We start from the raw sequence: 25,689 nt of genomic DNA, 5'->3' as shown, positions 1-25,689 counted from the left end.
GGAAAGCCAGAGCCAGAGCCAGATGACTTAGGAGCCGTTTGTATAGTGTATTTCCTTCTAATTGTTTTTCATCTTTTTCTGGACAGCAAAAGCTTCAAACTACATCAGCCAAAAAGCCTTGCCAACAAGCTAAAGACCACCCACCCCCTCCAGACGCTGGCTTTCTGACACGGAGCCAACGATGACACATAACAGTTGTCAGACAACAAACTTGAAACTGAGACTCACTGTCTGTCACACTCACCGATGGTGCAGATTATGCTGGTGTTGCGCGCTGTGATTGGCTCCTGGTTGATGTCCAGGAGACAGAGATGCTCCAGGAAGGTGTCAGCCATACTGGCGTCAAGCTGCTGGCGTTGGATGAAAGAGTCCGGCAGTGTCATCACATCGGAGTAGCGCCTGATGCGAGCTATAATGACAGAGAAACGCTGTCAGTGGGATGAAGTTGAGTCATGAAGCTCTACTGCCAACTGCACCTGTGAAAACCAAATGAACCGAACACTTCCGACCGAACGAAGCGCACAATTTCAGTTTCAATAGCAAAAAGGAACAACACAGAATATGCTAACATTAAGAGATAAAACACAACACATACAGACCTGACATTAACTGCCACCAGCAGGGGTCACAAAGGTTTAGATGCTGGTATATTCAGCCGACTTATGAGTCACTACTGCGAAAACTATACACAGCTGCTCTGCTGATACGCTATACTTTACAAGCAGAAAAGTGGCATTTGAAAACAGAGACGACGACTGATAATATGGAGGCAATATAAAGGTTTTTATGCTGACATTTGAAGCTGGAAGCAACTGTTTAATTTAAGGCTGGTTGTTTTTCATGGACCAGAAAGGAAGAGACACACACACACACACACACACACACACACACACACACACACACACACACACACACACACACACACACACACAGTCTCTCTATTGGATACAGTATTTACAGTCACTGGGACTGAAAGGAGCCAAGGTTGCATTTCTGTTGTTACCCGCTCTGTCAGCTTGTGAAGCACAATAAAAACAAATCCTCCAGAAGCAAAAGACAAAGGAGTGGATGGATGAGCAAAAACCACATACCAGCAATAACGACTGTCACCACCGTAATGGTAATCGGTTGAACTATAAAGCTGTTATGGCAAACATCAGCATTCTTGTGCACCCCCGTACATTTGATGAAATGTTCAATGTTTACTCTTACTTAAGCTCTGCTTTTGAAGTATCTGTCAGTCTGACAGCTGCTGCTGCTAGAAATGAAACTGCAAGAGTCAAGAGAGCGAACCAGACCAGTAAAGTTATGGGCATTAAAATCAATTCAACCAGCTGAAAATCTAAAGCAGTCCTTTATAGATCTGAGGTAAACCAGAGAACTTGGCTCATAATTCTACAGTTTCATAATGATGAGTGCAACCTTTCATTTGATCTGTTGATGCTATAACATCTCGGTTATATCAATTTTAAAAGAAAGCTCTGATTTTGTAGATATCAGCGTATCTGGAGCCAACCCCAGCCCCCTCTCAAGCCTTTCCCAAACCACAGCCTCAATTCATGCTCAAGCCATCTGCCATTATCTACTAGATATGCTGTTCAACCTATATGTAAGTAGGATGTTGTCCCAGCTAATGAATTACTTTTTAATTGTTTGTGGTGGGTCGTCTACCAATCGGAAGGTCGGTTGATCGATCCCCAGCTTTCACAGTCTATATGTGGAAGTATCCTTAAGCAAGCTACTGAACCTCGAGTTTCCCCCAAGCTAGGCTTATGTGTGTGTGTGTGAATGTTAGATAAAAGTACAAAGTAAAAGATGCTGTGTGAATGTATGTGTGACTGGGTGAATGAGACTGGTAATAAGTGCTCAGACTAAGTAGAAGGTTTCTATATAAGTAGCAGTCCATATACCAATAATCTACGCAGTTTGAGCCATGTGCTACTCACACTGGGAAAATACCAGTAGGTAAAGCCTTTCAGCACCTTATCCCAGTGACTCCACAGCCACCAGTCTCTATGGCATCACTGAGCATCAACCTCGAGGGCTGAACAATGAACTCAAAGCTCAAGTGTCTAATCCTGCAGCTCATAAAAGAGCCGCTTGAATCTGGCTACAAAAGCACATCAATCTCCATTTCCCACTTAAAGTGGGCTGGGGCCATCCTGAACTGCGTTCTGACACCTTCGATCCAGTGAGCAATTAAATCTGATTGGCAGTTTAATGCAAACTACTGTCGAGCTTCAGCTCATCCCTCAGAGACAGTTAAATTACTAAATGGGGCCACCTGCACACCGCCTTCTCATCTCTGTCATGAATCCATGCATGTAGTTTATAACGTGGCCACAGTAAGGGAACCAAGCATAAATGGATGAATTTTTAAAGTAGGCAAATTAGAAAGATGAAGAGAGCTATTAGAAAGAAAGGACAGGATGGGAAGACAAGAGATTATTTTCAAAGGTAAAGACTGCTCAGCAAGTGAGTGGAAACTTCCAGCTTACATGCAGTATCCCCGCTCTTGTTAGAATTTTTTTTTAACCAAGCAGAGGATCTGCTGAATTCGCCTGGTTATTTCATATAGAGTAAGATCTATGACAACAAATACATGATAATCATTCCATGTTTTTCAGAGGTGATGCAGGACATTAAGTGCAGGTTAAACTGGGAAGTCTGCAATACTGTGGCTCAGTTAACTGTGATGGACCATGTTAGATTGGTACAAGACAGACTGTGGTATCCATGGTCACAGCTAGTTAGTCATGTTAGGTCATGGGTTGCAGCAGAGAGAGAGAGATGGTGCTGAAAGAATTTTGAATTGAACCCTATGAGAGAGCTCTGAAAAAATGATAGCAGAAGTATAACTTTCATAAGAGCAAGGTTTTAAACCCTTATTCGTGGGCAGCAATTGGGTGAATGTTTAAATTTTATTATTCAGATTTAACTGGATATTTTATACTTTATGGTATGAGATACCAGTGCTAAAAATAGAAGAACACACAGTGGATCGCCCAGAGTTCCGACGGCAAAATTATCAAAGCAGTGAGGGGTCATTCTGACAGACAGCAGAACAAAAAGCAGCCAACATCCAAAGAAGAGCTTTGAAGGTCCTTCAAGAAGCCTGAAGAATTATTTCGTTACTACTTAAAGAAATTACAAGACAGGTTGCCTAGGGTAGCTCAGGCTGTGTTGAAGAATAAAGAAGGTCATACCAAATATTGACTTTCAATTGTGTGACACTTATACGCTGGACCTTGCTAACCAACAAAAAACAAACAAAACAAAACAAGGCAAAAGCCATAGCACCAAACTAAAGGCTTAAAAACAGGACTTTCTGAACACATGGGTGGCTACCTTCATCTTTTATAAACAGTTTATAGGCTGCGCCAACTGAGAGTATTATACAGGGAATGGAGCCCATTTCTTTCATTCAGAGCATTGTGGTACCTGACTAAGAGCTTTGCGCCAGTACAATGGAATCCATTTTAAAGGATGTCACAGTCAGTCGAGCTTGCAATTTCGGCCATCACAGAGACTAAAGAGCGTGAGGATGAGAGGTGAGTCCGACATAAGGTTTGTGTGAAAAGGTGAGGACAAAGACGGGAAAGAAGACAAGAGAAAGAACAGTGCACACATCACAGAAGAGCCACATTTTACAAGGTTGTTTTGCAACTGTCTAAAGGTTGTTTGCTGTTTTTTTAAATAGTATGCGTCAGTTATCAGTTTAAGGACTACGCCGTGAATGGACAAACAGAAACATGCAAGGACATAGTTTGCACTCTGCAAAGGAAATTCCCTGGTAAAACCAGTGAATGGCGGTTTTGTAGAATAATGTGAACTTGCAAAACTCGTCTATCCTGTAGATTCAGTGTCTGTCTGCGTTTTCTATTTCTCTCCTCTCCACCTCCCTGTGACCCAGTTCTGCCGCACTGCTGCACACATCATTACGTGTCCCACTGAGATCCTCTCCAGACACGTCCCAGAGAGTACACATGGAAACACACACATGCAATACATCCACCTGCAAACATCCAGACAAATGTACACACACGCAGGCACCTGTTACTGGAAGGCTGACTATAAATAGACATTAGGTCAAAGACACTAAACTTGCAAAGTATCAGTCAACACTGAGGCTTCATGACTGATTAAAACCAGTTATGGGTGTAACCCCAGTATACCAGGAATGAGCTGCACTTGGTCACATTTTCGGAGTGTTTGTGCAATCGATCAGTGAACCCACGGTAAGAGTGCAGCTATTTATCCAACTGTGGCTGCACTGAAGTTCAAAGGCATTTGACATCTGACTGTTATGCAAGTGAAAAAGGACATAATGCAAAAACGTGACACTGCACAATCAATGATATTACAAAAAAGGGATTATTTAGTATTTTTCCATCAAGATACAGGTTATCAATCACACGCAACATGTCTTGCCAGTTCATATTAAACACTAATCCATAGTGCTAGTACCAAGTTGGACATCGCATGCACTGACAAAGGTACTGGGAACATTCCAATGTTGCAGATTTGTCCTCATCTGCCTCAGCTCAAAGGTGCTCTATTGGATTGAGATCTGGTGACTATGAAAGCACTTGGAGCACACTGAAGTCCTTGTCATGTTCAAAAAACCGATTTGAGACAACTTCAGCTTTGTGGCTAGGTAGGCTGTGGTGTTTAAACAATGCTCAGCTGGTACTAAGAAGCCCGAAGTGTGCAAGAAAATATCCCCACACCGTTATACCAACAGCAGTCTGAACCATTGCTACAAGGCAGGATGGACCCATGTTTTCACGCTGTTATTGCCAAATCTGACATTAACATCTGAATATTGAAGCAGAAGAGCGTCAGAGGAGAGAGACTCATCACATCAAAAAGACTGATTGCAATGTTTGTTTCCAATCTTCTACAGGCCAATTTTGGTGAGTCAGTGTGAACTGTAGCATCGGTTTCCTGTTCTTTGCTGACAGGAGTGGCTCTCAGTGTGGTCTTCTGCCACTTCAAGATACCACTTTCAAGGCTCTCTTCTCCATTCTGATGCTGAGGTTGAACTTCAGCAGGCCTCACTCCTTGGTGGCTGCTTATTGGGGCCTGGGGCTCGGTCACTCAGTCACAGCTGGCTGCCGGCGGAGCTCACGGGCGCGTCACTGCAACCCCCCCCCCTGGCTTCTGCTCCACGGCTGCTGAGCGACCCCTCATCTGGGACTCTCCTCAGCTCTTTCTGGGACAGTGGCGCAGCTGCCTCTCTGTTAGTCTTCCTTGGTCTCTTGTGTTCTGAGGGCCTCTGGATGTCTGGAGTCTTGATCTCCTCCATACCTGCTTCATGCTCTGGTGGGCGGGGCTGTGGCTCCCCACACACTCTAGCAGATCATTACATGAAGGAACCTTTTAAATACAAGCGCGTCCATGCTAACAGGTGTACACACGGGTGCTCACACACACAAACTACACCCTTTTTGGCTCCTACCTTAAAGCACACTGTGCGCTGTCGATATTACGTGCTTCACAATAATGTTTAATATTTAGTATTTACTGTTATATTCCCATAGATCATCGTGATGTTGTTTATTGTATTGCTCTCATTTTCTTCTGCTTGTTTTCTTTTTTCTTTCTCAACAGGTGATCCAGGTGATTGATATATGTATTTTTTTTGTCTGCTTATTTAGTTGTTTTTTGTTTTTTTGCCCTTTATCCTCGTCCCTCTTCTCCGCTGTTTTTTCCCCCTCTTCCTTTCTCACTTTTCTTTTCCTCATTCAAGTCTGTCCCGTATCTAGCAAGTGAAAATAAAAAATAAATAAAATAAACAATAAAAGGTGAATCAAATAGACCATTACGGCAAGGCTGGGATGGTCAATTTGGTAAAGTAAATCCGTTGGGCATCTTTCTTCGCCTTTAGACAATAATTCTGATGGCAAAAGAACCAAACGGGACAGGCAAAAAAAAAAGAAGAAAAAAAAAGAACTTCAGCAGGCCAACTTGATCTTGTCTAAATTTATCTCTATCTGCTGAAATAGCTCAGTTGGAAAAGCGTTAGATGGAAGATCTAAAGATCCCCGGTTTCAGCAATTAGGAGTTACCCTTAAGCTTTTCTCCCCCCAAGATTAATAAGTTAATGTGTTTCTAAATGTACTAAATTGTTGTCATGTGGTTGGCTGATTTGATTATTGCAGTGCAAAAGTGAGAAGTTGAGCAAGTGTTCCTAATAAAATAGCTACAAGTGTAAAACATTCAATACATTTTCATTAAAATAAATAAAATCAAGCTAAACCTGTATGAGAATATATGAATGTGCTTACCCATGTTGAGCAACCCTTCCATTATAGATCCAAACCTACTGTTTCACTGTCCGATTCTTTCTCCAGTCTACTTTTGTTTTAGGTTCTCTTGGATTTTGTTGTGTAATTTATTTTCTCCCAATTTCTCAATCCAATTCCTCTGTCTTTGTCCTTTACAGCGCTAATGTTATTGACTGGTCTTGTGTCACCTGAACAAGCCTGTTCATGTCTCTTTCATTCATCTTTCTTTCGCCCCTCTGCTGCCCCCTCATCTATCTCTCCTCCCACTCACACCATCTGGACTGGGTCCACACAGCATGCAACAGTTGCATGATTGGGCTGAGTTAGCATAAGAGAGCCAATCTGACCTGGCTACAAATGATGCTAAAAATGGAAAATCTTTGCCAGACTGGTAAGCCAACAGAGTACACTACAGTACAAAAGGACACCGGTGTCCTGCACCGTTGCAAATTATATAACCCTAACCTTGACCTCAGAATGTGAACTCCAAGCCAAACATATTTACTCATGCTATTATGTATTTGTATAAATTGTCAATGTATTATTAGTAGAAAATAACCAACAATAACTTCTCACTTATAAAGGAAAAGAACTAAATACATGCTTCACTGTAGTTCTTCCAATGGTTTTAGTTTGCTGTAAACAAATTATCTTCAACATTTTTGGAACATTTGAGAACAAATAATTATGCTTAACAAGTAGGTCAGTAAAGAAAACAGTTATCAGTTGCAGCTGAAGTTGTATAACCTGAACTTATAATCTGAACATTTCCAAGAACACCACTTTAACATTATTTCAGTGCGTCAGCACCATGAAGACTTTGCTGGAGATCCAGGAGGTCCCAGGATAACTGGTCACTTTTACATTGCACAGACCCCGTAGCTATAGTTACAGAGTTAAAAGGAAAAACGCTACACCAAGCAACATCATCCCAACTGTTTAATTTTATTAATACTAGATTCTGTTTTCTGATGGAATTAAACAAGAAACCAAAATAAGAAAAAAAGTTTACAGCTGGAGTAGAATAAACACCATCCACAATCTGGCATTCCTAATTTATTTCTTAATAATTCCCTATAGCTGATCTGTTGGGAGCAATAACATAATTAAATAATTATCAGCACACGACGTATAAAGCTTTTGCAAAGAAATCTCTCAGAGTAGATATTGGGCCTCTTCTTGCTTCTCGCATGCTTAAATGGATGTAAATGTTATTCCCTCTTTCATAGTGTTTATTCACAACAGCAGCTATTAGAAATCAGTAGGACTGATAAGAGGTGTTATTGAAGACTAAGACTTTGAAAAATGAGGTTACACGTAGAGGCGACGTGGCTTGTAGTTAAGGAGCACTTTGCGTCTGCGCGGAGCCTCACTTTGCAGAGCTGAGTCCGCGCATAGAGTGGACTGGTGGGTGTAAATCGTTAGCCAAAGGACAAACAGCACTTTGGTCCTGAGTTGACTGTTTAAAATCTAACCCTGCAGCCATCTAACGTGCAAAGCACACACCTCCGTAACATCTACTAATGCTACGCTTGCAGTAATTATCAGACGGGGTAAAGGTCGATTTTACGCATTGGCACCAAAGTGCAACTTAAATTTGCAATATGAACTGAATACTCGAACAGCATTGTTCGAGTATCAAAACTCCCCCCCACGTGGCTCCTGCATTGAGTTCTTTTTAAACTTGATCGTGAGTTGCAGGAAAAAAAGAGGAATACACAAAGCGATCAATACCCGCCGCAGCGACGGAAATAATCTGCAAGATTTTTTTTTAGCTACAAAACAAAGAGAAACAATCATGAGAGGTGGATACAGGAGCGAGCCCCGATAAGCAGAATTAAGTATTTACTTGGCCCAAACAGCGTATTTTCATTACGATGAGAAGTTGCAATGTTTAGAAGAGAAGTAACGAACCTCTCGGATCTCTCCTCGAGCAGGTAACAAGTGCTGGGTGAACAGTAGTGATGGGTCGTTCGCGAACGAAATGGCTCTTAGAGCCGGCTCTTTGACGTGAACGACGCGAGCCGGCTCCTTATCGCGAGCTGTCACGTGGTTTTTTTTTTTCTTCTTTCTCTCAGCCTCTCTCTCGCACTTTTTTTCCGCTTCACTCTGCACGCGAGCCTTGTGCTTTACGCTGGGCAGAGGGGGGAGGGGCGGTAGTTACACTCAGTAGCACAGGAACAGAGCCAGAGAGAGAGAAAGAGAGGCAGGGACAACAACATTAGAAAGGTATAGTAATCATCCACAACTATTTTCGGTTGCAGATGATAAAGGATTGAGAAAGTTTATTCATGCAGGTCCATATGACAGAGAATATGCATGTTCTTTTAGTTTTCATATTATAATTTATATTTAATTGTGTTGTGGTTTGCAGTGTTTTCTGTTCTTTTCACTTTAAATTTGTGAAAGGAAAAAGCTGAAAATGTAAATAGTTAAAACTTGAAATGTGAATAGTTGATTTTTGTATTAGATGATTTATTTATTACATTTTATGTGGAGTGAATAAATAAAAGTATATTTACGGTGGCCCCTAGAGACAAAGCACATACAAACTTCAAATCACGTACGAACTCTGAAGCATGTACAAACTCCAAAACACGTAAAAACACGTACAAACTCCAAAACACGTAAAAACTCCAAAACACGTAAAAACACGTACAAACTCCGAAGCACGTAAAAACTCAGAAGCACATAAAAACTCAAAACACGTACAAAAGAACAACAGAAGTGCTCCAGGATGCTGGGCGCAGTGTTGAGCCTTTGTTATCTTGTGGCTACACAAGCCAGCAAGTACCAATGACCGGATTTGGTGTGTGGTAATAACAGGTAAATGAACTTTTTTTAAAATTATTTGAATATATATATGAGTGCCTGTGTATAAATACACAAATACACACATGCTTTCAATTGTGTAATTTAAGTGATCTAGTAGCTCTGCTTTGGAAGTTCAGTTCATGCTAGAAATGTGTTTTGGAGTTTGTACGTGTTTTGTCTCTAGGGGCCACCGCATATATTTATATATAAACATATATAAATAAAACCACTTGTTTTTACGTTAGTAATTCCTTTTGTGCATAATTTTATATTATTGTTAATAATAAATTAATTAAAGCAACAAAACAACCTGAAGAGCCGGTTCGGATCCGAAAGAGCCGGCTCTTTTTAGTGAGCCGAACCGAAAGAGCCGGATCTCTAAAAAGAGCCGGAAATCCCATCACTAGTGAACAGGGGCAGGGTACAAAAGTAAATGAATGGGCAGGTGTGAGCTTTACTGCCACCTGATGGATATATGTTAATGCTGCACCTGTGGGTGCTGCCTTTGTCACGACGAAAACAATAACAACAGTGGATAAAATTCATCTTTATTTATCTTCATTCCAATGCAAAGTGTGTAAGGACGCTTAAAAAGCTCTTTATTAGGAATAATCGGAAATAAATTATTAAAGCGCGCAAACCCTACGTGATTAAACTTGTCAAATGGTAACAGCATGACTCTCCTCTGAGCATGTGTGTGTGTCAGAGCTTGCTGAAAGTAATCCTCGGCGGAGTCTCGGGCTGGAGGATGAGGGTGACTGTGGTGTTGAGGTCCTCTGAGGACGGCACGCTGAGATGGAAGCTAAGCAGGATCTAGACATGCAGAGAGGGAGGAGGCAGGAGAGTGGAGGGGTGGAAGCATCAAGAAAGAGAGGAAGAGAGAGCAGAGACGTTTACAGGGATTAAAATCATGCTACAGTGAGGGGCGGAATAGAAATAGGTGTATCTGCTCAAAATGCTACTTAGATTTTTTTCGTTTCTCTTCGGGTGAACTATAATTTAGTGAAACAAACTTTACTTCGCATTTATTTGAGAGATTTTCTTACTGGTTGAATAAACATATTCCATCTAAAGTTTTAGGATTTGAAAACAGTGTTAAACTTTACAATTTGTTTTTTTCCTCCATTGATCACCCTGTTTCCATGAAACATGAACCAATGAAGTTGCCCAACACTGCAGGAGGTTTCTTGTTATTAAAAGGGAGTTTTTCTTTCCCACTGTTGCAAATTGTTTGCCTGTAGTGATTGTTGATTGTTGGAGTTTCTCTGTTTTACTATAGGGCCTTCACCTTACAATATTAAGCACCTTGAGTCAGCTGTTCTTATGGTTTGGAACTATATAAATTCAAGTGTATTGAATTGAACTTGTTTATAACTAATGTTTATAACTATTAATGTAGCTATTATCGTCACTGTAGCCAGTAATGTAAAGTGGTCCTTATAGGGAACCGAATCATTAATTCACTGCAAAACAATGACTTATAAAGCACTGAGTGAACTGAAGTCTTCTATTCTTTTAAATGCACAGCTTTTACTTCTTACCAGCCTTATAACTGAGCTCTCATGTTTCCACTTCTTCCTGTCCTCTTGCATCATTGTCCTTTCACTTTCATCCCATCCCAAAACTTGCTTTCTTGCTTCCTTACTCTTCCCCTTTCACTTTTTTGCTGTCACTCACATGCATGAGAAAAAGTTGCATCTCGCTCTCAGCAATCCTCCTCCCGACACACTGCCTCGCCCCGAAGCCAAATGCCAGTGAGCGAAATCCTGCGGCTTCCACCCTTTGGCCCTCTTCTCTGCTCCACCGGCTGGGGTCAAAGCGCAGTGGATCCTCAAACACTTTTTCACTTCTCCCCATTGGGTAAATACAGGCCTGGACCAAAGTCTGAGGAGAATTTACCACCAAACGCATGTTAGTCAGATGAATGTATATGAATGTCTATGTGAGTGCAACAGAAAGAATCAGAGTTACAGTCCAAACACTCACCCCAGCAGGTATGTGGTAGTTCTGGAGAACGATGTCTCTGACTGGATACCGCTGCACTGTAATTCCCACCGGGTACAACCTAAACCAAAAGCAATCCAGACATTGAAAGCTTAAAATTTCTGACACATTACCTTTGAATCCTCCATTAGTTGAGTTGTCTGACATAATCAAGATTTCTGGTAATCAATTCTCATTTAGGTGCCTTTTGATAAACACAGACACTCAGACAGTTGATGATTTTTTTTTCCATACATGAGTTGAAGGAAAAACTAGTTTCTTCTTGTCTATATATAATATGTGTCATACATTAATTACTGTACAATATTCCTGTGTGAAATTTCCAGTGACAACTTTTGATTATTATTTAGAAAAACCCTGTAGCTAGCTAGGGTCAGGGTCATTACTGGTCGCATGAGGCGGATCTGGACCCTACAGAGGGTGCACAGGTAGTCCAGCTTAATTCTGTTGTTTTCGTTCAAATTCTTTGGTTTTTGATCAAATTCTGTTCTTTTCATTCAAATTCTGTTCTTTTCATTCAAATTCTGTTGTTTTCATTCAAATTCCATTGTTTGTTCTCACATTCTGTTCTTTTCATTGAAATTCCATTGTTTTCATTCAAATGCTTTTGTTTTCATTCTAATTCTACTCTTTTTATTCAAATTCTATTGTTTGTTTTAGAATTCTGTTGTTTTCATTAAAATTCCGTCGTTTTCATGTTAATTCCGTTGTTTTCATTCTAATTCTGTTGTTTGTTTTGAACCTCCATTGTTTTGATTCAAATTCCATTGTTTTGATTCAAATTCTGTTGTTTTCATTCAAATTCCATTGTTTTGATTCAAATTCCATTGTTTTGATTCAAATTCTGTTGTTTTCATTCAAATTCCATTGTTTTCATTCAAATTCTGTTCTGTTCATTCAAATTCCGTTGTTTTAATTCAAATTCCATCGTTTTGATTCAAATTCTGTTGTTTTCATTCAAATGCTTTTGTTTTCATTCTAATTCTACTCTTTTTATTCAAATTCTATTGTTTGTTTTAGAATTCTGTTGCTTTCATTCAAACTCTGTTCTATACATTCTAATTCCGTTGTTTTCATTCTAATTCTGTTCTTTTCATTGAAATTCCATTGTTTTCATTCAAATTCTGTTCTGTTCATTCAAATTCCGTTCTTTTCATTCAAATTCCATTGTTTTCATTCTAATTCTGTTGTTTGTTTTAAACTTCCATTGTTTCCATTCAAATTTTGTTGTTTTCATTCAAAATTCTGTTCTGTTCATTCTAATTCTGTTGTTTTCATTCAAATTCCGTTGTTTTCATTCTAATTCTGTTGTTTGTTTTAAACTTCCATTGTTTTCATTCAAATTCTGTTGTTTTCATTCAAATTCCGTTGTTTTCATTCTAATTCTGTTGTTTGTTTTAAACTTCCATTGTTTTCATTCAAATTCCATTGTTTTCATTCAAATTCCGTTGTTTTCATTCAAATTCCGTTGTTTTCATTCAAATTCTACTCTTTTTATTCAAATTCCATTTGTGGCAGGATGAATGTTATCCTTCGGTCCAACCCACTTTCAGCCTGGCCCATTAGGGGGCGCTGGTATAAATAGTGGCCATTTGAGTGTCTCTGCGTCGCTTGCCTGTGATCTCCTTTTTGGTCACCTGACTTCCCCTCGGTGTGGTGGAGATCATTTGCGGGTTATTCTTCTGAAGCCTCCATCGCGGCTGGTCGTAGCTATAGAAGCCTCCTCTGAGCTATTCTGCTTACGTTCTGTGACCCGGCTTACTTGGTACGTAATCAACTTTTGTTACGCTCTCTGCCTTCTATTGTTCTTTTATAGTAATTATTTATTATGTTTCGCAGGAAGTGTGGGCCTTAGTTTTGCGCCAAGCTACGCGAACTGAAGTGCTGCTGTTTTGCCTTGCTGTGCTTTTACCGTCTGTTCCCGTTGTGAGAATTCTTTCCCTGCTGCTGTCAGCTTTTACAGTGGACGTCGGCGTGGACAACGGCCATATGCATGCCGGTTATCGGAGTCAGCTGGCGTGCATATTGATTGACTGTTAACTTATCGTCGTGTGGACGGCAAGTTGGAGCAGTACGGCGATTCCGTTTGCTCCAGATTTTAGAGTTTTATTCAGATTGTATGTTGTTTTATTGCTTTTTGATTTGTAGTTTGGATTTTCTGTTACACCACTGGTGGGAGGCCCTTTTTCTAGCTGTAGATCACCAGTGTGGTCCTGCAGTTGGGTTATCCCCCGGTGCTACACATTAGTTTGTTGTAATATATTAACATTTTCTTTGTTTCTTTTATTCAGATGCGGAGTGCCGACGTGGAGGAGACTAGGGTGCCTTGGTGGTGGGATCCCTTGAGTGTACACACCTGCCTTGTCTAGTTTATTAGTGTGAGTGTGTGATAGTGTGTTGCACTTGTGTTTTGGTGTGTTTTCTTTCTTTAGTTGTGTGTGGCATCCCTGCCCCTCCACTGGTAAGCCTCAGCTCTGAATACCTTTTTAAGCATATTTGTATTTGAATATTTATGATTATGTTTTTATTCGGTGTTTTAAATAATTACCAATAAATTGTCAATTTGTTTATTATTGAACCTCGTCTCTGGATTGAGTATAGCGAACCTAAGTGCCTTTTTGGTGATTTAGTGTCATTTCCAGTATTCTCTGGGTGAAATTCCCAGGGTGGCGTTGTCGTTCTTTAAAACTGAAGAGTATTTACTTTATATCCCAACCTCGTCTCGCCACACATTGTTTGTTCTTAAATTCTGTTCTTTTCATTAAAATTCCGTTGTTTTCATTCTAATTCCGTTGTTTTCATTCTAATTCCGTTGTTTTCATTCTAATTCCGTTGTTTTCATTCTAATTCCGTTGTTTTCATTCTAATTCCGTTGTTTTCATTCTAATTCCGTTGTTTTCATTCTAATTCCGTTGTTTTCATTCTAATTCCGTTGTTTTCATTCTAATTCCGTTGTTTTCATTGAAATTCCGTTGTTTTCATTGAAATTGGGGGGAAAAAATGGAAAAAGGCCGCTGTGTAATCCATTCATTTCAACAAAGTAACTGTATTCTAATTATCGCTGCTTAAACAGTAACTGTAGCAGAATACAGTTACTCATATTTTGTATTTTAAATACCTAAGGCGGGTACAGGTATTCCATTACTCCCCAACACTGGCCGCAAATAACATTAATTAGTAATTGCCAATTGATAACAGCAACTTTTCACCAGATACTCGGTGCTTTTTGAGGTAATGTAAGGTAAACTGTTAACAAAAACTGTTTCTGAGTTTGTCTAACTCTAACAGATATTTTCATTGTTTAAAATTGGCATAGATGTACTTAATTAAAGAGGGCAGCGTTTCTCTGTATGTACACAAGCTTCAATAATTTTCTCACTTTAATGAAACTTGTGAAAAAAAAGAAATGTCTTCATGCCTCTCTAATTTTATTCTATTGTCTTTCGCTTTACATATTCATGTGTAAATTTGTTCTTCTCACCTGTTTCGCATGTCTTTAGTATTCAGCACAACCTTGTTTTCTGTTATGCACATAACATAATATCATAGCCAGAAGTAGAGATTAGAGGTCACCATCTTTATATTCTTTTAAACAGAAGCAAACACTTTAACAAATTATTTTTATGTATTATGGATTTGACGCAGTATTTTTCATCTTGTTTAAGGAATAAGTCTTTATAATAAAAATTATTATTTGCTGTATTTTACAAAGGCATAATTGTAATTAATTGTAACAATGAAACAGCGGTGATCAGCAGTGACTTATTGAAGAAGCATAGGACCTTTAGTTCAAGGAACATTTTTCACTTATCTAGAATGTTCTTTAAAGCCACCAAAAACTTGGCAAATCAGTCCTCTTGTTTTTGAAAAACAATGGCCGTTTTTACATATAAAACTAGACTGGCCGATGGCGCGTTATGGCAGCCTCGCTTTTGTCAGTCTGCCCCAGGGCAGCTGTGGCTACAACTGTAGCTTGCCTCCACCAGTGAGTGAATGAATAGTGGAATTGTACAGCACTTTGAGGGCCCCAAAAAGCGCCATATAAATGCAATCCATTATTATTATTATTATTATTATTATTATTAAAAATTCAATTTTATTTATATAGCGCCAAATCACAACAAAAGTCGCCTCAAGGCGCTTCATAGTTACAGTGAAAAACCCAACAATCATATGACCCCCTATGAGCAAGCACTTTGGCGACAGTGGGAAGGAAAAACTCCCTTTTAACAGGAAGAAACCTCCGGCAGAACCAGGCTCAGGGAGGGGCGGCCATCTGCTGCGACTGGTTGAGGTGAGAGAAGGAAAACAGGATGAAAGACATGCTGTGGAAGAGAGACAGAGGTTAATAACAGATATGATTCAATGCCGAGAGGTCTATTAATACATAGTGAGTGAGAAAGGTGACTGGAAAGGAAAGGAAAAACTCAATGCATCATGGAAATCCCCGGCAGCCTACGTCTATTGCAGCATAACTAAGGGAGGATTCAGGGTCACCTGGTCCAGCCCTAACTATATGCTTTAGCAAAAAGGAAAGTTTTAAGCCTAATCTTGAAAGTAGAGATAGTGTCTCCCGAATCCAAACTGGAAGCTGGTTCCACAGAAGAGGGGCCTGAAAACTGAAGGCTCTGCCTCCCATTCTACTTTTAAATACTCTAGGAACAACAAGTAGGCCTGCAGAGCGAGAGCGAAGTGCTCTAATAGGGTGATATGGTACTACAAGGTCATTAAGATAAGACGGGGCCTGATTATTTAAGACCTTGTGTGTGAGGAGCAGGATTTTGAATTCAATTCTGGATTTAACAGGAAGCCAATGAAGGGAAGCCAAAACAGGAGAAATATGCTCTCTCTTTCTGGTCCCTGTCAGTACTCTTGCTGCAGCATTGTGGATTAGCTGAAGGCTTTTTAGGGAGTTTTTAGGACATTCTGATAATAATGAATTACAGCAGTCCAGCCTGGAAGTAATAAATGCATGAACTAGTTTTTTAGCGTCACTAAGAGACAGGAGATTTCTAACTTTAGAGACATTGCGCAAATGGAAGAAAGCAGTCTTACATATTTGTTTGATATGTGCGTTGAAGGACATGTCCTTGTCAAAAATGACTCCAAGGTTCCTCACAGCGTTACCGGAGGCCAAGGTAATGCCATCCAGAATAAGAATCTGGTTAGATACCATATTTCTAAGATTTTCAGGGCCGAGTACAATAACCTCAGTTTTATCTGAATTAAGAAGCAGAAAGTTAGCGGCCATCCAGGTCTTTATGTCTTTAAGACATTCCTGCAGTTTAACTAATTGTGTGTTACCTGGCTTCATGGATAGATAGACCTGGGTGTCATCTGCATAGCAGTGAAAATGTATGCTATGTCTTCTAATGATGCTGCCTAAGGGAAGCATGTATAATGTAAACAGAATTGGTCCTAGCACTGAACCCTGTGGAACTCCATAATTAACCTCAGTGTGTGAAGAGGACTCTCCATTTACATGCACAAATTGGAGTCTATTACCGGTAGATAGATATGATACAAACCACTGCAGTGCAGTACCTGTAATACCTGCAGCATGTTCTAATCGCTCTAATAGGATATTATGGTCGACAGTATCGAATGCTGCACTAAGGTCTAGCAGGACAAGCACAGAGATGAGTCCACTGTCAGAGGCCATAAGATCATTTGTAACCTTCACTAAAGCTGTTTCTGTGCTGTGATAGCTGTTTGACAACTACTCTTTCAAGGATTTTTGATATGAAAGTGTCAGGGTCCTGGGACTGGGCGACCCAGGATCCCTGAGCAGTCATGTATTATATTATTATTATTATTATTGTTGTGTATTTTGGTGTTGCTCCCCCTCCCCCTGTGCTTGTGTATATGTGTGTGTGGGTGGCTGAGCACTTGTTTATAGGCGGCATCAGGCCTGGAGGGTGTGGCCCTGCAAGGGGACTGGCCACACCCGAAGCCACACACCTGCTGCTGATCAGGCCTCGTCGGGGGAGCTACTTAAGAGAGTCTTGGAGCTCCCACCGACGCGGGATCATTGCTTGGGACTCCACGTTAGTGACCCAGTTTAGGTTTTGGTCGTGTAGTGTATGCCTGCCATTGTTCAGTGTCCTGACTGCTGCCGCTATTGTTTCCCGCAGGAGGAGCGTGGAGGGCTTAAGGAGCAGCGAGCACCGGGAGTGCAGACACGGGAGCAGAGAGCACTTGGAGGACACGACACGGGAGTCTGGGGAGAAACACGGGGATTTATTGTTGTTTGATATCACCCTCTGTAAATAAACACTGTCTATACGTAGAGCACCGCGCCTGGGTCCTCCTTCCCCACTCCTTCCACGGTGTGCCATGCCACACCGTGACAGAATGATCCCGCCACGTATGGACCCAGCGGTCTCTGAGGAGAGGCTCAGGAGGGAGGTTATGGACAGGGTTTACAGACTCTGTGAGTTATGGTGGGAGAAGCCCGCGGAAGGTTTGCGTCGCGCCGTGGAGAGGCGGCTGCAGGAGACGCTTTTTAAATTTCCCTGGCTGGTTGACGACCTTAATCCTGTCGTCTTGGACTTCTTACTTTCCACCCTCCACCTCCACTCTCCTCCTCAGGCTGCTCACCGGCCCGGACAGCTGGTGGATTCACAGCCTGAGACGCCGGCCCCGACGTCTACACGAAAACGACGTTCGCGCCGCCGGCGTTCCTCACCACAGCCACATCCACGGACATCTCAAGAGCCGGCTGTGGTGAGTAGTACAGACAATTTTCCATTTCCCTCACCATCTGTGTTTGTGTCTGCAGTGGACGAGCTAACGACGCAGGTAACGTCACCTTGGTCTGAGGTCGCTACACCACCCGCTGCTTCACCATCTGCAGCTGTACCTCCGCCACCGTTTCGTCTGCCTGCAGCCACCATCCTGATTTCTTTTTCACTGCCAGCTGCGGAGCCCTGCGAGCCGGAGCAGGAGCTCGGAGAGCCGGAGGAGCTCAGCGAGCTGGAGGAGCCCGCACCGCCAGCTGAGGAGCTCAGCGAGCTGGGGGAGCCCGCACCGCCAGCTGAGGAGCTCAGCGAGCCGGAGGAGCTCAGCGAGCTGGAGGAGCCCGCACCGCCAGCTGAGGAGCTCAGCGAGCTGGAGGAGCCCGCACCGCCAGCTGAGGAGCTCAGCGAGCCGGAGGAACTCAGCGAGCCGGAGGGGCTCAGCGAGCGGGAGGGGCTCAGCGAGCCGGAGGAGCTCAGCGGGCAGGAGGGGCTTAGCGAGCTGGAGGAGCCCGCACCGCCAGCTGAGGAGCTCAGCGAGCTGGTGGAGCTCAATGAGCCGGAGGGGCTCAGCGAGCCGGAGGAGCCCGCACCGCCAGCTGAGAGGCTCAGCGAGCCGGAGCGGGAGCAGTTCGGCGTGCCGGAGGAGCTCGGCGTGCCGGTGGAGCTAGTCGAGCCGGAGGAGCTCGGCGAGCCTGTGGAGCCCGCGCTGCCACCGGAGGAGCTCGGAGGTCCGGAGAGACCCGCTCAGCCTGAACTGGAGGTCGGCAAGTCAGACGGATCATCGCGTCTAGCGCGCCCTCCACGCCAGCTACGCCCAGCGCGTCTGCGTCAGCGACCGGCGCGTAAGCGACCGGCGCGTCATCGACCGGCGTGTCATCGGCCTTGTACCATACCTCGCCGTTGTTCACCGGAGCTGCGCCGCCGCCACTGGATTCGGGGCAGGCCGCCTGGGGAGCAGCGCCGCCGTCGTCGGACCCGGGACAGGCCGCCGGAGGGGCAGCAGCGCCGCCACCACCACTGGATCCCGGGCAGGCCGCCTGGGGAGCAGCGCCGCCGCCGTCGGACCCGGGGCAGGCCGCCGGAGGAGCAGCAGCGCCGCCACCGCCACTGGATCCCGGGCTGGCCGCCTGGGGCGCAGCGCCGCCGTTACTGGACCCGGGACTCGCCACCGGAGGGGCAGCAGTGCCGCCGCCACTGGAGCTGTGGCAGGCCCCCGGAACTGTTTTGCTGCTGCTGCCGGACCCGTGGCCGTCCGCCGGAGCGGCAATGTCGCCGCCTTTGGACTCGAGGTAGGCCCCCTGAACTCTTTTGTTATGTTGATGGGCCGCCTGAGACTGTTTTGTGGCGTTTTTTCTTTTTGTTGCTCCGCTGCTGGATGCGCGGTCGGTCTCTGGGACGGTGACCTTGGGGGGGTTGTTTTCTTTGGTTGTTTTTGCTTGTTTTGATTCTGTGTAATTAATTATTGTAAATGTAAATGTTATCAGGAAATGATCAGACAGGAGAGGGTTTTCAGGAAACACTGTTAAATGTTCAGTTTCTATGCCATATGTTAACACAAGATCTAGAGTGTGATTAAAGTGGTGGGTGGGTTCTTTTACATTTTGAGAGAAGCCAATTGAGTCTAATAACAGATTAAATGCCATGTTGAGGCTGTCATTTTTAGCATCAACATGGATGTTAAAATCACCCACAATAATTATTTTATCTGAGCTGAGCACTACATCAGATAAAAAGTCTGAGGAATCAGACAGAAACTCTGTGTAAGGCCCAGGTGGACGATAGATGATAACAAGTAAGACTGGTTTCTGAGTTTTACAGCTGGGTTGGACAAGGTTAAGCATCAGGTTTTCAAATGAATTAAAAGTCTGTCTTGGTCTTTCGTTAATTAATAGGCTGGTGTGAAAAATTGCTGCCACACCGCCCCCTCGGCCTGTGCTTCGGGATTTCTGGTAGTTAGACACAGTCTCAATGGAGATTTTTCAATGGGTTTTTGGGGGGTAGCAAGAGGAGAGAAGCTGCAGAGAGGCGTAAGACTGCAACTCTGCTTCCTGGTCCCAACTCTGGTCATATTTTGGGGGGTTTAATAAATTTGTCCATATTTCTAGAAATGAGAGCTGCTCCATCCAAAGTGGGATGGATGCCGTCTCTCCTAACAAGACCAGGTTTCCTCCAGAAGGTTTGCCAATTATCTATGAAGCCCACATCGTTTCTGGACTCCTCCAGAATGCCACATCAGTACGTGAGACTGCCAGGTGTTGCTTGTTTGTGCAAGGAGGAACAGGATGAGCACTGCCAGAGTTACAAAATGACTTCCAGCAGGTCACCGGTGTGAATGTCTCTGACTAAACAATCAGAAACCGACTTCATGAGAGTTGCCCGAGGGTCCGATGTCCTGCAGTGGGGCCTGTGCTGACTGCACAGAATGCCAGAATTGACAGGCCAATCACTGATGCCCTGTGTATTTCGCCATGAGAACATGTGACAGACATGTGCTCAGGGTGAACCTGAGAATCCATAGAAAACATTATACTGCCTGTAACATTGTTCAGCATTGACTGGTTTGGTGGTGGGTCAGTGATGCACTGCTCCAGGTTAAGGAGATCTCCCAGTACACCATCCATCGTCTCATTAGGACCATGGGTACCAGCACATGGGGACAACATAAACGACAGAGTTTGAGATGCTGCAATGAAATTTTTGGCAAACATTCGTGGAAAAAACATACAGGAGTCACATGTCAGCAGATCCACAGTGCTTCAGAGTGACATGTGAATGAAAATATGTGAGCATTAGGACGTGTATTAGAGGTGCCCTCCACTGTGTGGGCACTGGAGACAGATGTAAGGACAGACTGCAGAGATGTGTATGTGTAGGCGCCGTTCTCATTTATTTTCCATGTGCAAACAAATGGATATAAGAGACCATGTGCAGTCAGATTCTTGACGTGTTTACCTGAGGACCTCTTTGATTGTGCCTTTAAGAAGTGGTGCCCCCTGCAGGGCTTTGTGAGGATCCCCACCAGCCTGTGCCCACGACACCCTCACCTGCTGCCTAACGCTCTCCTGCACCTCAGGGTTGCGTCCCAGCTCAAACAGAGCAAACTGCAGGGGTACTGCTGTCTGAAGAGAGGATAGGATGAGACGTGACACAGAATTAGGTATAGAGACCCAGGCTAAGTCAGGCTATCACACATATTGGCACACACACACACACCAACACACGCACCGTATCCACCCCTCCAGCCATCAGCTCAGTGATGTTGGCTTTGATGAGGTCCAAAGATAGCTGCCCTTTCTCCATGAGTTGCCCCAGAACTCCAGTGTACTGGCTTCCAGCAGTCCCAGCCGGAGATGCTCTATCCAGGGAGTTTGACAAGCGCTGGTACCCCCTCTGGATCCTCGCCTCCGCTGGAAGACAAACAGTCAGGTTGTGGAAGTGAAAGGACAAAGAAGCATGCTGATGCTGATATGACGCTCTTGCGATTATGGCCCTTTCCTACCATGACTGAAAATGTGGTCCCAAGCAGTGGCGTGCTGGGTCCACAGGGGAGCACCCATGCGCAACAGTAAGCGAGGGGGCAGGTAGAGGAGAGGAGGAGTGGTTGTTAGCATTCGCTCCACGGCCCAGATGAACTTCTGAGATTCCAGGGAGGGGGATGAGGAGAAGAGGCCAATACGCTCTCCGTAGAGCACGTGGCAGCTAGCTAGAGAGGGAGGAAGGGAGGAAAAGAAAGAGGTATAGGCGGGTTAAGATGAGATAGATGACTGATGACCTAAAACATGAGCAAGCAAAGGACTTAAAAATAAATAAACTATTAAACTTCATGGAGGATTACATTGACCTTTGTCTTGAATGTCTCTATGTGTCATCAATTTATTAATCTTTTCCAAATAACAGTTAAACAATTTCAAAAATGCACTTTATTTTTTCTTATTTATGTAAAAACAAACAAAAATAGACCCCTTTTAATATAGATCTCCCCACGGTGCGCATGATGTTTCCCAATCAAACATGTTCAAGTTATATTAACACGACATCAGCGACTGGAGTAGAGTTTCTTACTCCGGCTTAGCACTTGGTTTCTTGTGCTGGGCTCCATTAGGAGCAGAGCAGCGTGACTCAAAGTCATCAGCTCTCCCCCCCTTCCCACTCGCATACACACAGATGCAAACAAGTGTACACTGAGTCATACAGGCTTTCACACTTGCGAACATGGAATACAGCAGATAGGCACATGAAAGGAGCAGACCTGCTGAAATAACGCTGGAGCTTTGATCATCTTTGTTGCCATTTCTATTTTTAAAGGTGCATGTTCTCTTTGACCTCCTACACCCAGAGTACGCTAAGAGACGCCTGGGGATAGGATGAGGTTCGGTTCTCATGTTAGGTGTGAATATTTTAGAATTAAAGGACAGAGAGAGCAGCAGCACTGATCTATTTGCGTTTTCTTCTTCTTCTTCTTCTTTTTTTGAAGATTTTAAAGAGGTGATGCTCCTGCAGATTGTGTAATTCCTCTGACGTCAGAAACTGGCGCAGCTTACATCAGCATTTGTGAGTCAATGCATAGACCTGATAGTTAGGCTGAATGAAAGCCTGTCAAAACGGGGAAGCGACATGAATCCGTGGCCTTCCATCCCTCGGGGCTTCAAGGTCGATCACTGCCGCATGAAAAATTAGACTTGACATTTATGGGATGTTTCTGTCAAACACCCATCATTTCACACCTCTCCACACTTTTCCAACATAGAAAAAGAAAGTCTACTTTTTTGGCTTCATTGTAAATAAACAGGAATTAATGAATACTCATTTTACAAGCTGTAAAATGACACTTAGAGATACACAAAGGTCTCATATCATGGGGCTGATGACCTCTAACCTTCCAGTGCAAAACGAAAAAGGTCAGGACTGGGATCGATGGTAAGAACGCATTTTCCCTTCTCTCCTCTTCCCTCCTTTTCCATTCTTGTCTGCAGCATTTGAAAGAAATCCTTCGCCACCTCATCAAGGAGAGGGAGAAAGCGTTTTACTGCTGCACTCATCATCACCTCCTTGTTCAGCTGCAGACGGTCAGCTCTCCACTCTTCCCCATTCCTGTGGAGAGAAAGGTGCACGCTAAGCATTAAAATGAGCTTATTTCATATCTGCTCAGTCACTGTGAAATAAAATAAGGACATCGTGTTCAAGTCTGACTCCCAGTCAGACTTATCATTGTCTAAACATGAATTCAAAGAAAGCCAGATTGAGAGAAGTCTCTTTTTTTGGTGCTTGACCTCTTCCCAACCACACGTCTACCTTTACCCAAACGTTGCAATAGTTAATATGCAACAAAGAAAGTTTGCATAGGACACGAGATAATCAGGTGCAAAAATAAGTACACCTTTACTGCTTCCATAGGAATGAGGAGTGAGCTGATCTGGAGCAGTCAGGTGTGTTCACACAATGCCACAGTCCTCCCGGGACTGGATGTCCCTGCAAATTCACCCCAAGGTCAGATTATGCAATGTTCACAGAAAAAAACCAAGAGATACATCTCGTCTCTACATTCGTCTCTCTAAAAAAGAACATGACAGCACAGTTTCGGTTTGCAAAGTTAAATCTGAACAACACAAGGTTTCTGGAACAATGTCCTTTTGGAGAGAGTAGAGCTGTTTTGCCAGAAAGCACAGCACCACATTTGGAAAAAACCAAACTTAGTAGATCAGCACAAACACCGTCTGGCGCGGTGTTGGAGGCATGATCTTTGGGCTCGTTTTGCAGGCTCTCAAATTCCCACAAGCAACTGAACTGAATCGATTTTGTAAAGAAGATAGGGGGGAAATTCCCCCACAACACTGTGAGAGAGTGAGACAATCATGCAAACACCAACACAAAGCAAAAGTCATTACTTGAAGTTGTGGCTGCTAAAGGTCATTACAAGCTACTCTGTCACAGGACTGCTCAGAATCCAGGGAAAACTTCCTTTTCCTGAAGACAGTGGGGGATTATCATGTTTAACAGGTACAAACACGTAGCTAACAACTCGTCACTCGTGACAACAGCCATCTTTAAATAGCTGAATTATATTAATCAGTTCATTTAAAGTGTATAGCATTTTCTTAAATGCACAGCTCTTACATGTGCAGTTAAACCACAGCGTGTTTCTGTGGTTGAGTGAAAGCAAATTAAAGTCTGTTAAAAGAGAACTGATGACTTTGAAAATTCTGATGTAAAACAATAAGAAAAAAGAATTCACTGTTTGAATTATGAAAAATATTTCAGTCCACTGGGATTTCTCAGCCTAGTTTTGGTCTTTTTTTAAAGTCGCATGAGAGTTCCAGCTTTATGGGGGTGACACTAAATCTGAATCAGTGGCTACAAACTTCCAGCAGCCTTTACCACTCAACCCTTTACAGCCATGAGTTTTTGTGTGCGTTTGCATGAGTTCATGGTTCAGGATTTAAAAGCTTAAAATATTGAAAATATTGAATTAGAAAATGTCTGAATGCACTAATATTAGAACTTTTAAAAGGACCTTTATGTCAGAACCAACAACCGAACAACACACACAGTATAAGGATGTCTAGAGACCTCTTTTTGTGTATAATTTTAAATATTATATATAATCTCTATGGTGACCACAGCCTTTGCAGTGCGCTCCATTTAGTTGTTCTAATATTCCAATAAGAAATGAGAAAACTTCATCTTTTGCTTTAATTTTGCATTTTCTCCTTATAATTATAATCTCATTGGAAAAGCTGTTCTTTTAGGGCTGAAATTTCGCTGCATTTTGTTGTTGTTTTATGAACAACCTCAGTCTGCTTTTTAAAGTCATAATTATTGCTTGTTATCTGTGTTTCACACCAGAGTGCTGTACCTTCACAGTGATGTTTTACCATCTCTCAGTCAAATGTATGAGCAGGAAGCAACTAAGAAACTAAATGATGAACAAAAACTTTCCACGCCTGATTAAATTACCCCCCAAAAGACACGATGATGGTACAAGTGATTACATTCATGTGCACACACCCACATGGAGTTGTTTCCATCCCTCGAGGGAACATTGAAATGATTTAGTCAAATTTTGACTCTTAAATTTTAATCAGTAGAATAATTGGATTTTACCCACGGAGGGGAGAGGAGTCTCCATCGTGTGACTGCTTGCACAGATGCATATCACCACTTCACGAGTAATTTAAAACACACATGTGGAACTGACTTGAGGAAGATGCCCTTGCTGTGGTTGCGTATTTCCCGGTGTGTCGCCCAGGGCTGCAGGGTCATCCGTTGGGGGTGCAGACCCTCTGACTTAAAGAGCTCACTGACGTCAGATGGGAGCATGATGTTCACGCTGCTTAGGGTGCCGAGCTTTTCTCTATTGCAGTCACACAGAGAGACAGAAAGGATATTTGGCAAGCACACGAACATACTGAAGAACGTTTTAAGCTTTAAACTTCCCTCTACCTGTAGATGGGTCCGAGCGTGTTGAAGGTCCTCTCCATGTGCTTGTGAAGCTGCTGGAAGCGATTTTCTCTCCAGAATTTCAGCAGGTTGAGCCATCCATTCCTCCCAGTGTGAGGGATCTCCTCAAAACTCCGCATCCCTTTCACTACTCTTTTCCCGTCTTCTAGCTTTCCATGCATCACAGTCCCTGCTGCAGTCACACAAAGACCCTTTTGAGGTGCAACACCAAAAAACACATTTCTGGACCCACAAGAACCCTTCGCTTTGATACCCGCAGTCACTCGTGTGGACATGCTGGCTCTGGTCTGAGTGAGCTGTGCCAGGCGGTCTCATCCAGAGTTGTGACACTTCTTGTTTGGTGTCGTCTCTGCAGGGCTCATTCTTTCCCTCCTCCAACGCTA

General features: G+C 43.2%; 3 protein-coding genes and 1 long non-coding RNA gene across 9 annotated transcripts in view; 2 read left to right on the top strand and 2 right to left on the bottom strand.

Annotated features, from left to right (window-relative positions):
• Positions 1 to 9,773, bottom strand: part of pklr (pyruvate kinase L/R) — a 20,799-nt gene extending 11,026 nt beyond the window's left edge. The window contains exons 1-2 of one of the 4 annotated variants that reach the window (XM_076890028.1): positions 9,751 to 9,773; positions 245 to 409 (exon numbers count right to left, since the gene is read on the bottom strand). In XM_076890028.1, coding sequence (XP_076746143.1) covers positions 245 to 383 — 139 coding nt within the window. In that variant the 5' untranslated portion in view covers positions 384 to 409; positions 9,751 to 9,773. Of the gene's footprint in view, positions 1 to 244; positions 410 to 599; positions 840 to 6,290; positions 6,518 to 8,204; positions 8,478 to 9,750 lie in introns of those variants that run through there. The other 3 variants (XM_004541210.5, XM_004541209.4, XM_076890027.1) reach the window with 3 other exon arrangements.
• cyp11c1 (cytochrome P450, family 11, subfamily C, polypeptide 1) lies at positions 9,637 to 25,689 on the bottom strand. Of its 3 annotated transcripts, XM_004541211.3 has the most exons (9): positions 25,289 to 25,689; positions 25,044 to 25,199; positions 22,725 to 22,939; positions 21,348 to 21,551; positions 21,074 to 21,255; positions 20,801 to 20,967; positions 11,091 to 11,169; positions 10,782 to 10,988; positions 9,637 to 9,917 (listed from the first exon to the last, which is right to left on the bottom strand). In XM_004541211.3, exons 1-9 carry the CDS (start codon positions 25,579 to 25,581, stop codon positions 9,807 to 9,809), a joined length of 1,614 nt encoding a protein of 537 aa, XP_004541268.2. In that variant the 5' UTR covers positions 25,582 to 25,689; the 3' UTR covers positions 9,637 to 9,806. The 3 variants fall into 3 exon arrangements, with proteins under 3 accessions (XP_004541268.2, XP_076746144.1, XP_076746145.1); XM_076890029.1 differs by lacking the exons at positions 9,637 to 9,917; positions 10,782 to 10,988; positions 11,091 to 11,169 and adding an exon at positions 14,100 to 15,393; XM_076890030.1 differs by lacking the exons at positions 9,637 to 9,917; positions 10,782 to 10,988; positions 11,091 to 11,169 and adding an exon at positions 15,244 to 15,433.
• Positions 12,658 to 13,900, top strand: LOC143421081 (uncharacterized). The gene is made up of 2 exons (XR_013100831.1): positions 12,658 to 12,873; positions 12,948 to 13,900. It is a non-coding gene; the product is annotated as an uncharacterized LOC143421081 (long non-coding RNA).
• LOC143420997 (uncharacterized) lies at positions 16,623 to 19,141 on the top strand. The gene is made up of 4 exons (XM_076889629.1): positions 16,623 to 17,155; positions 17,243 to 18,434; positions 18,477 to 18,690; positions 18,762 to 19,141. The coding sequence occupies exons 2-4, from the start codon at positions 17,445 to 17,447 to the stop codon at positions 19,139 to 19,141; spliced, it is 1,584 nt and encodes a 527-aa protein (XP_076745744.1). The 5' UTR covers positions 16,623 to 17,155; positions 17,243 to 17,444.

Source organism: Maylandia zebra, linkage group LG11 (genome assembly GCF_041146795.1).
Source record: "Maylandia zebra isolate NMK-2024a linkage group LG11, Mzebra_GT3a, whole genome shotgun sequence".
Classification (NCBI taxonomy): domain Eukaryota; kingdom Metazoa; phylum Chordata; class Actinopteri; order Cichliformes; family Cichlidae; genus Maylandia; species Maylandia zebra.
This window is presented reverse-complemented; position numbering and strand designations above follow the sequence as displayed.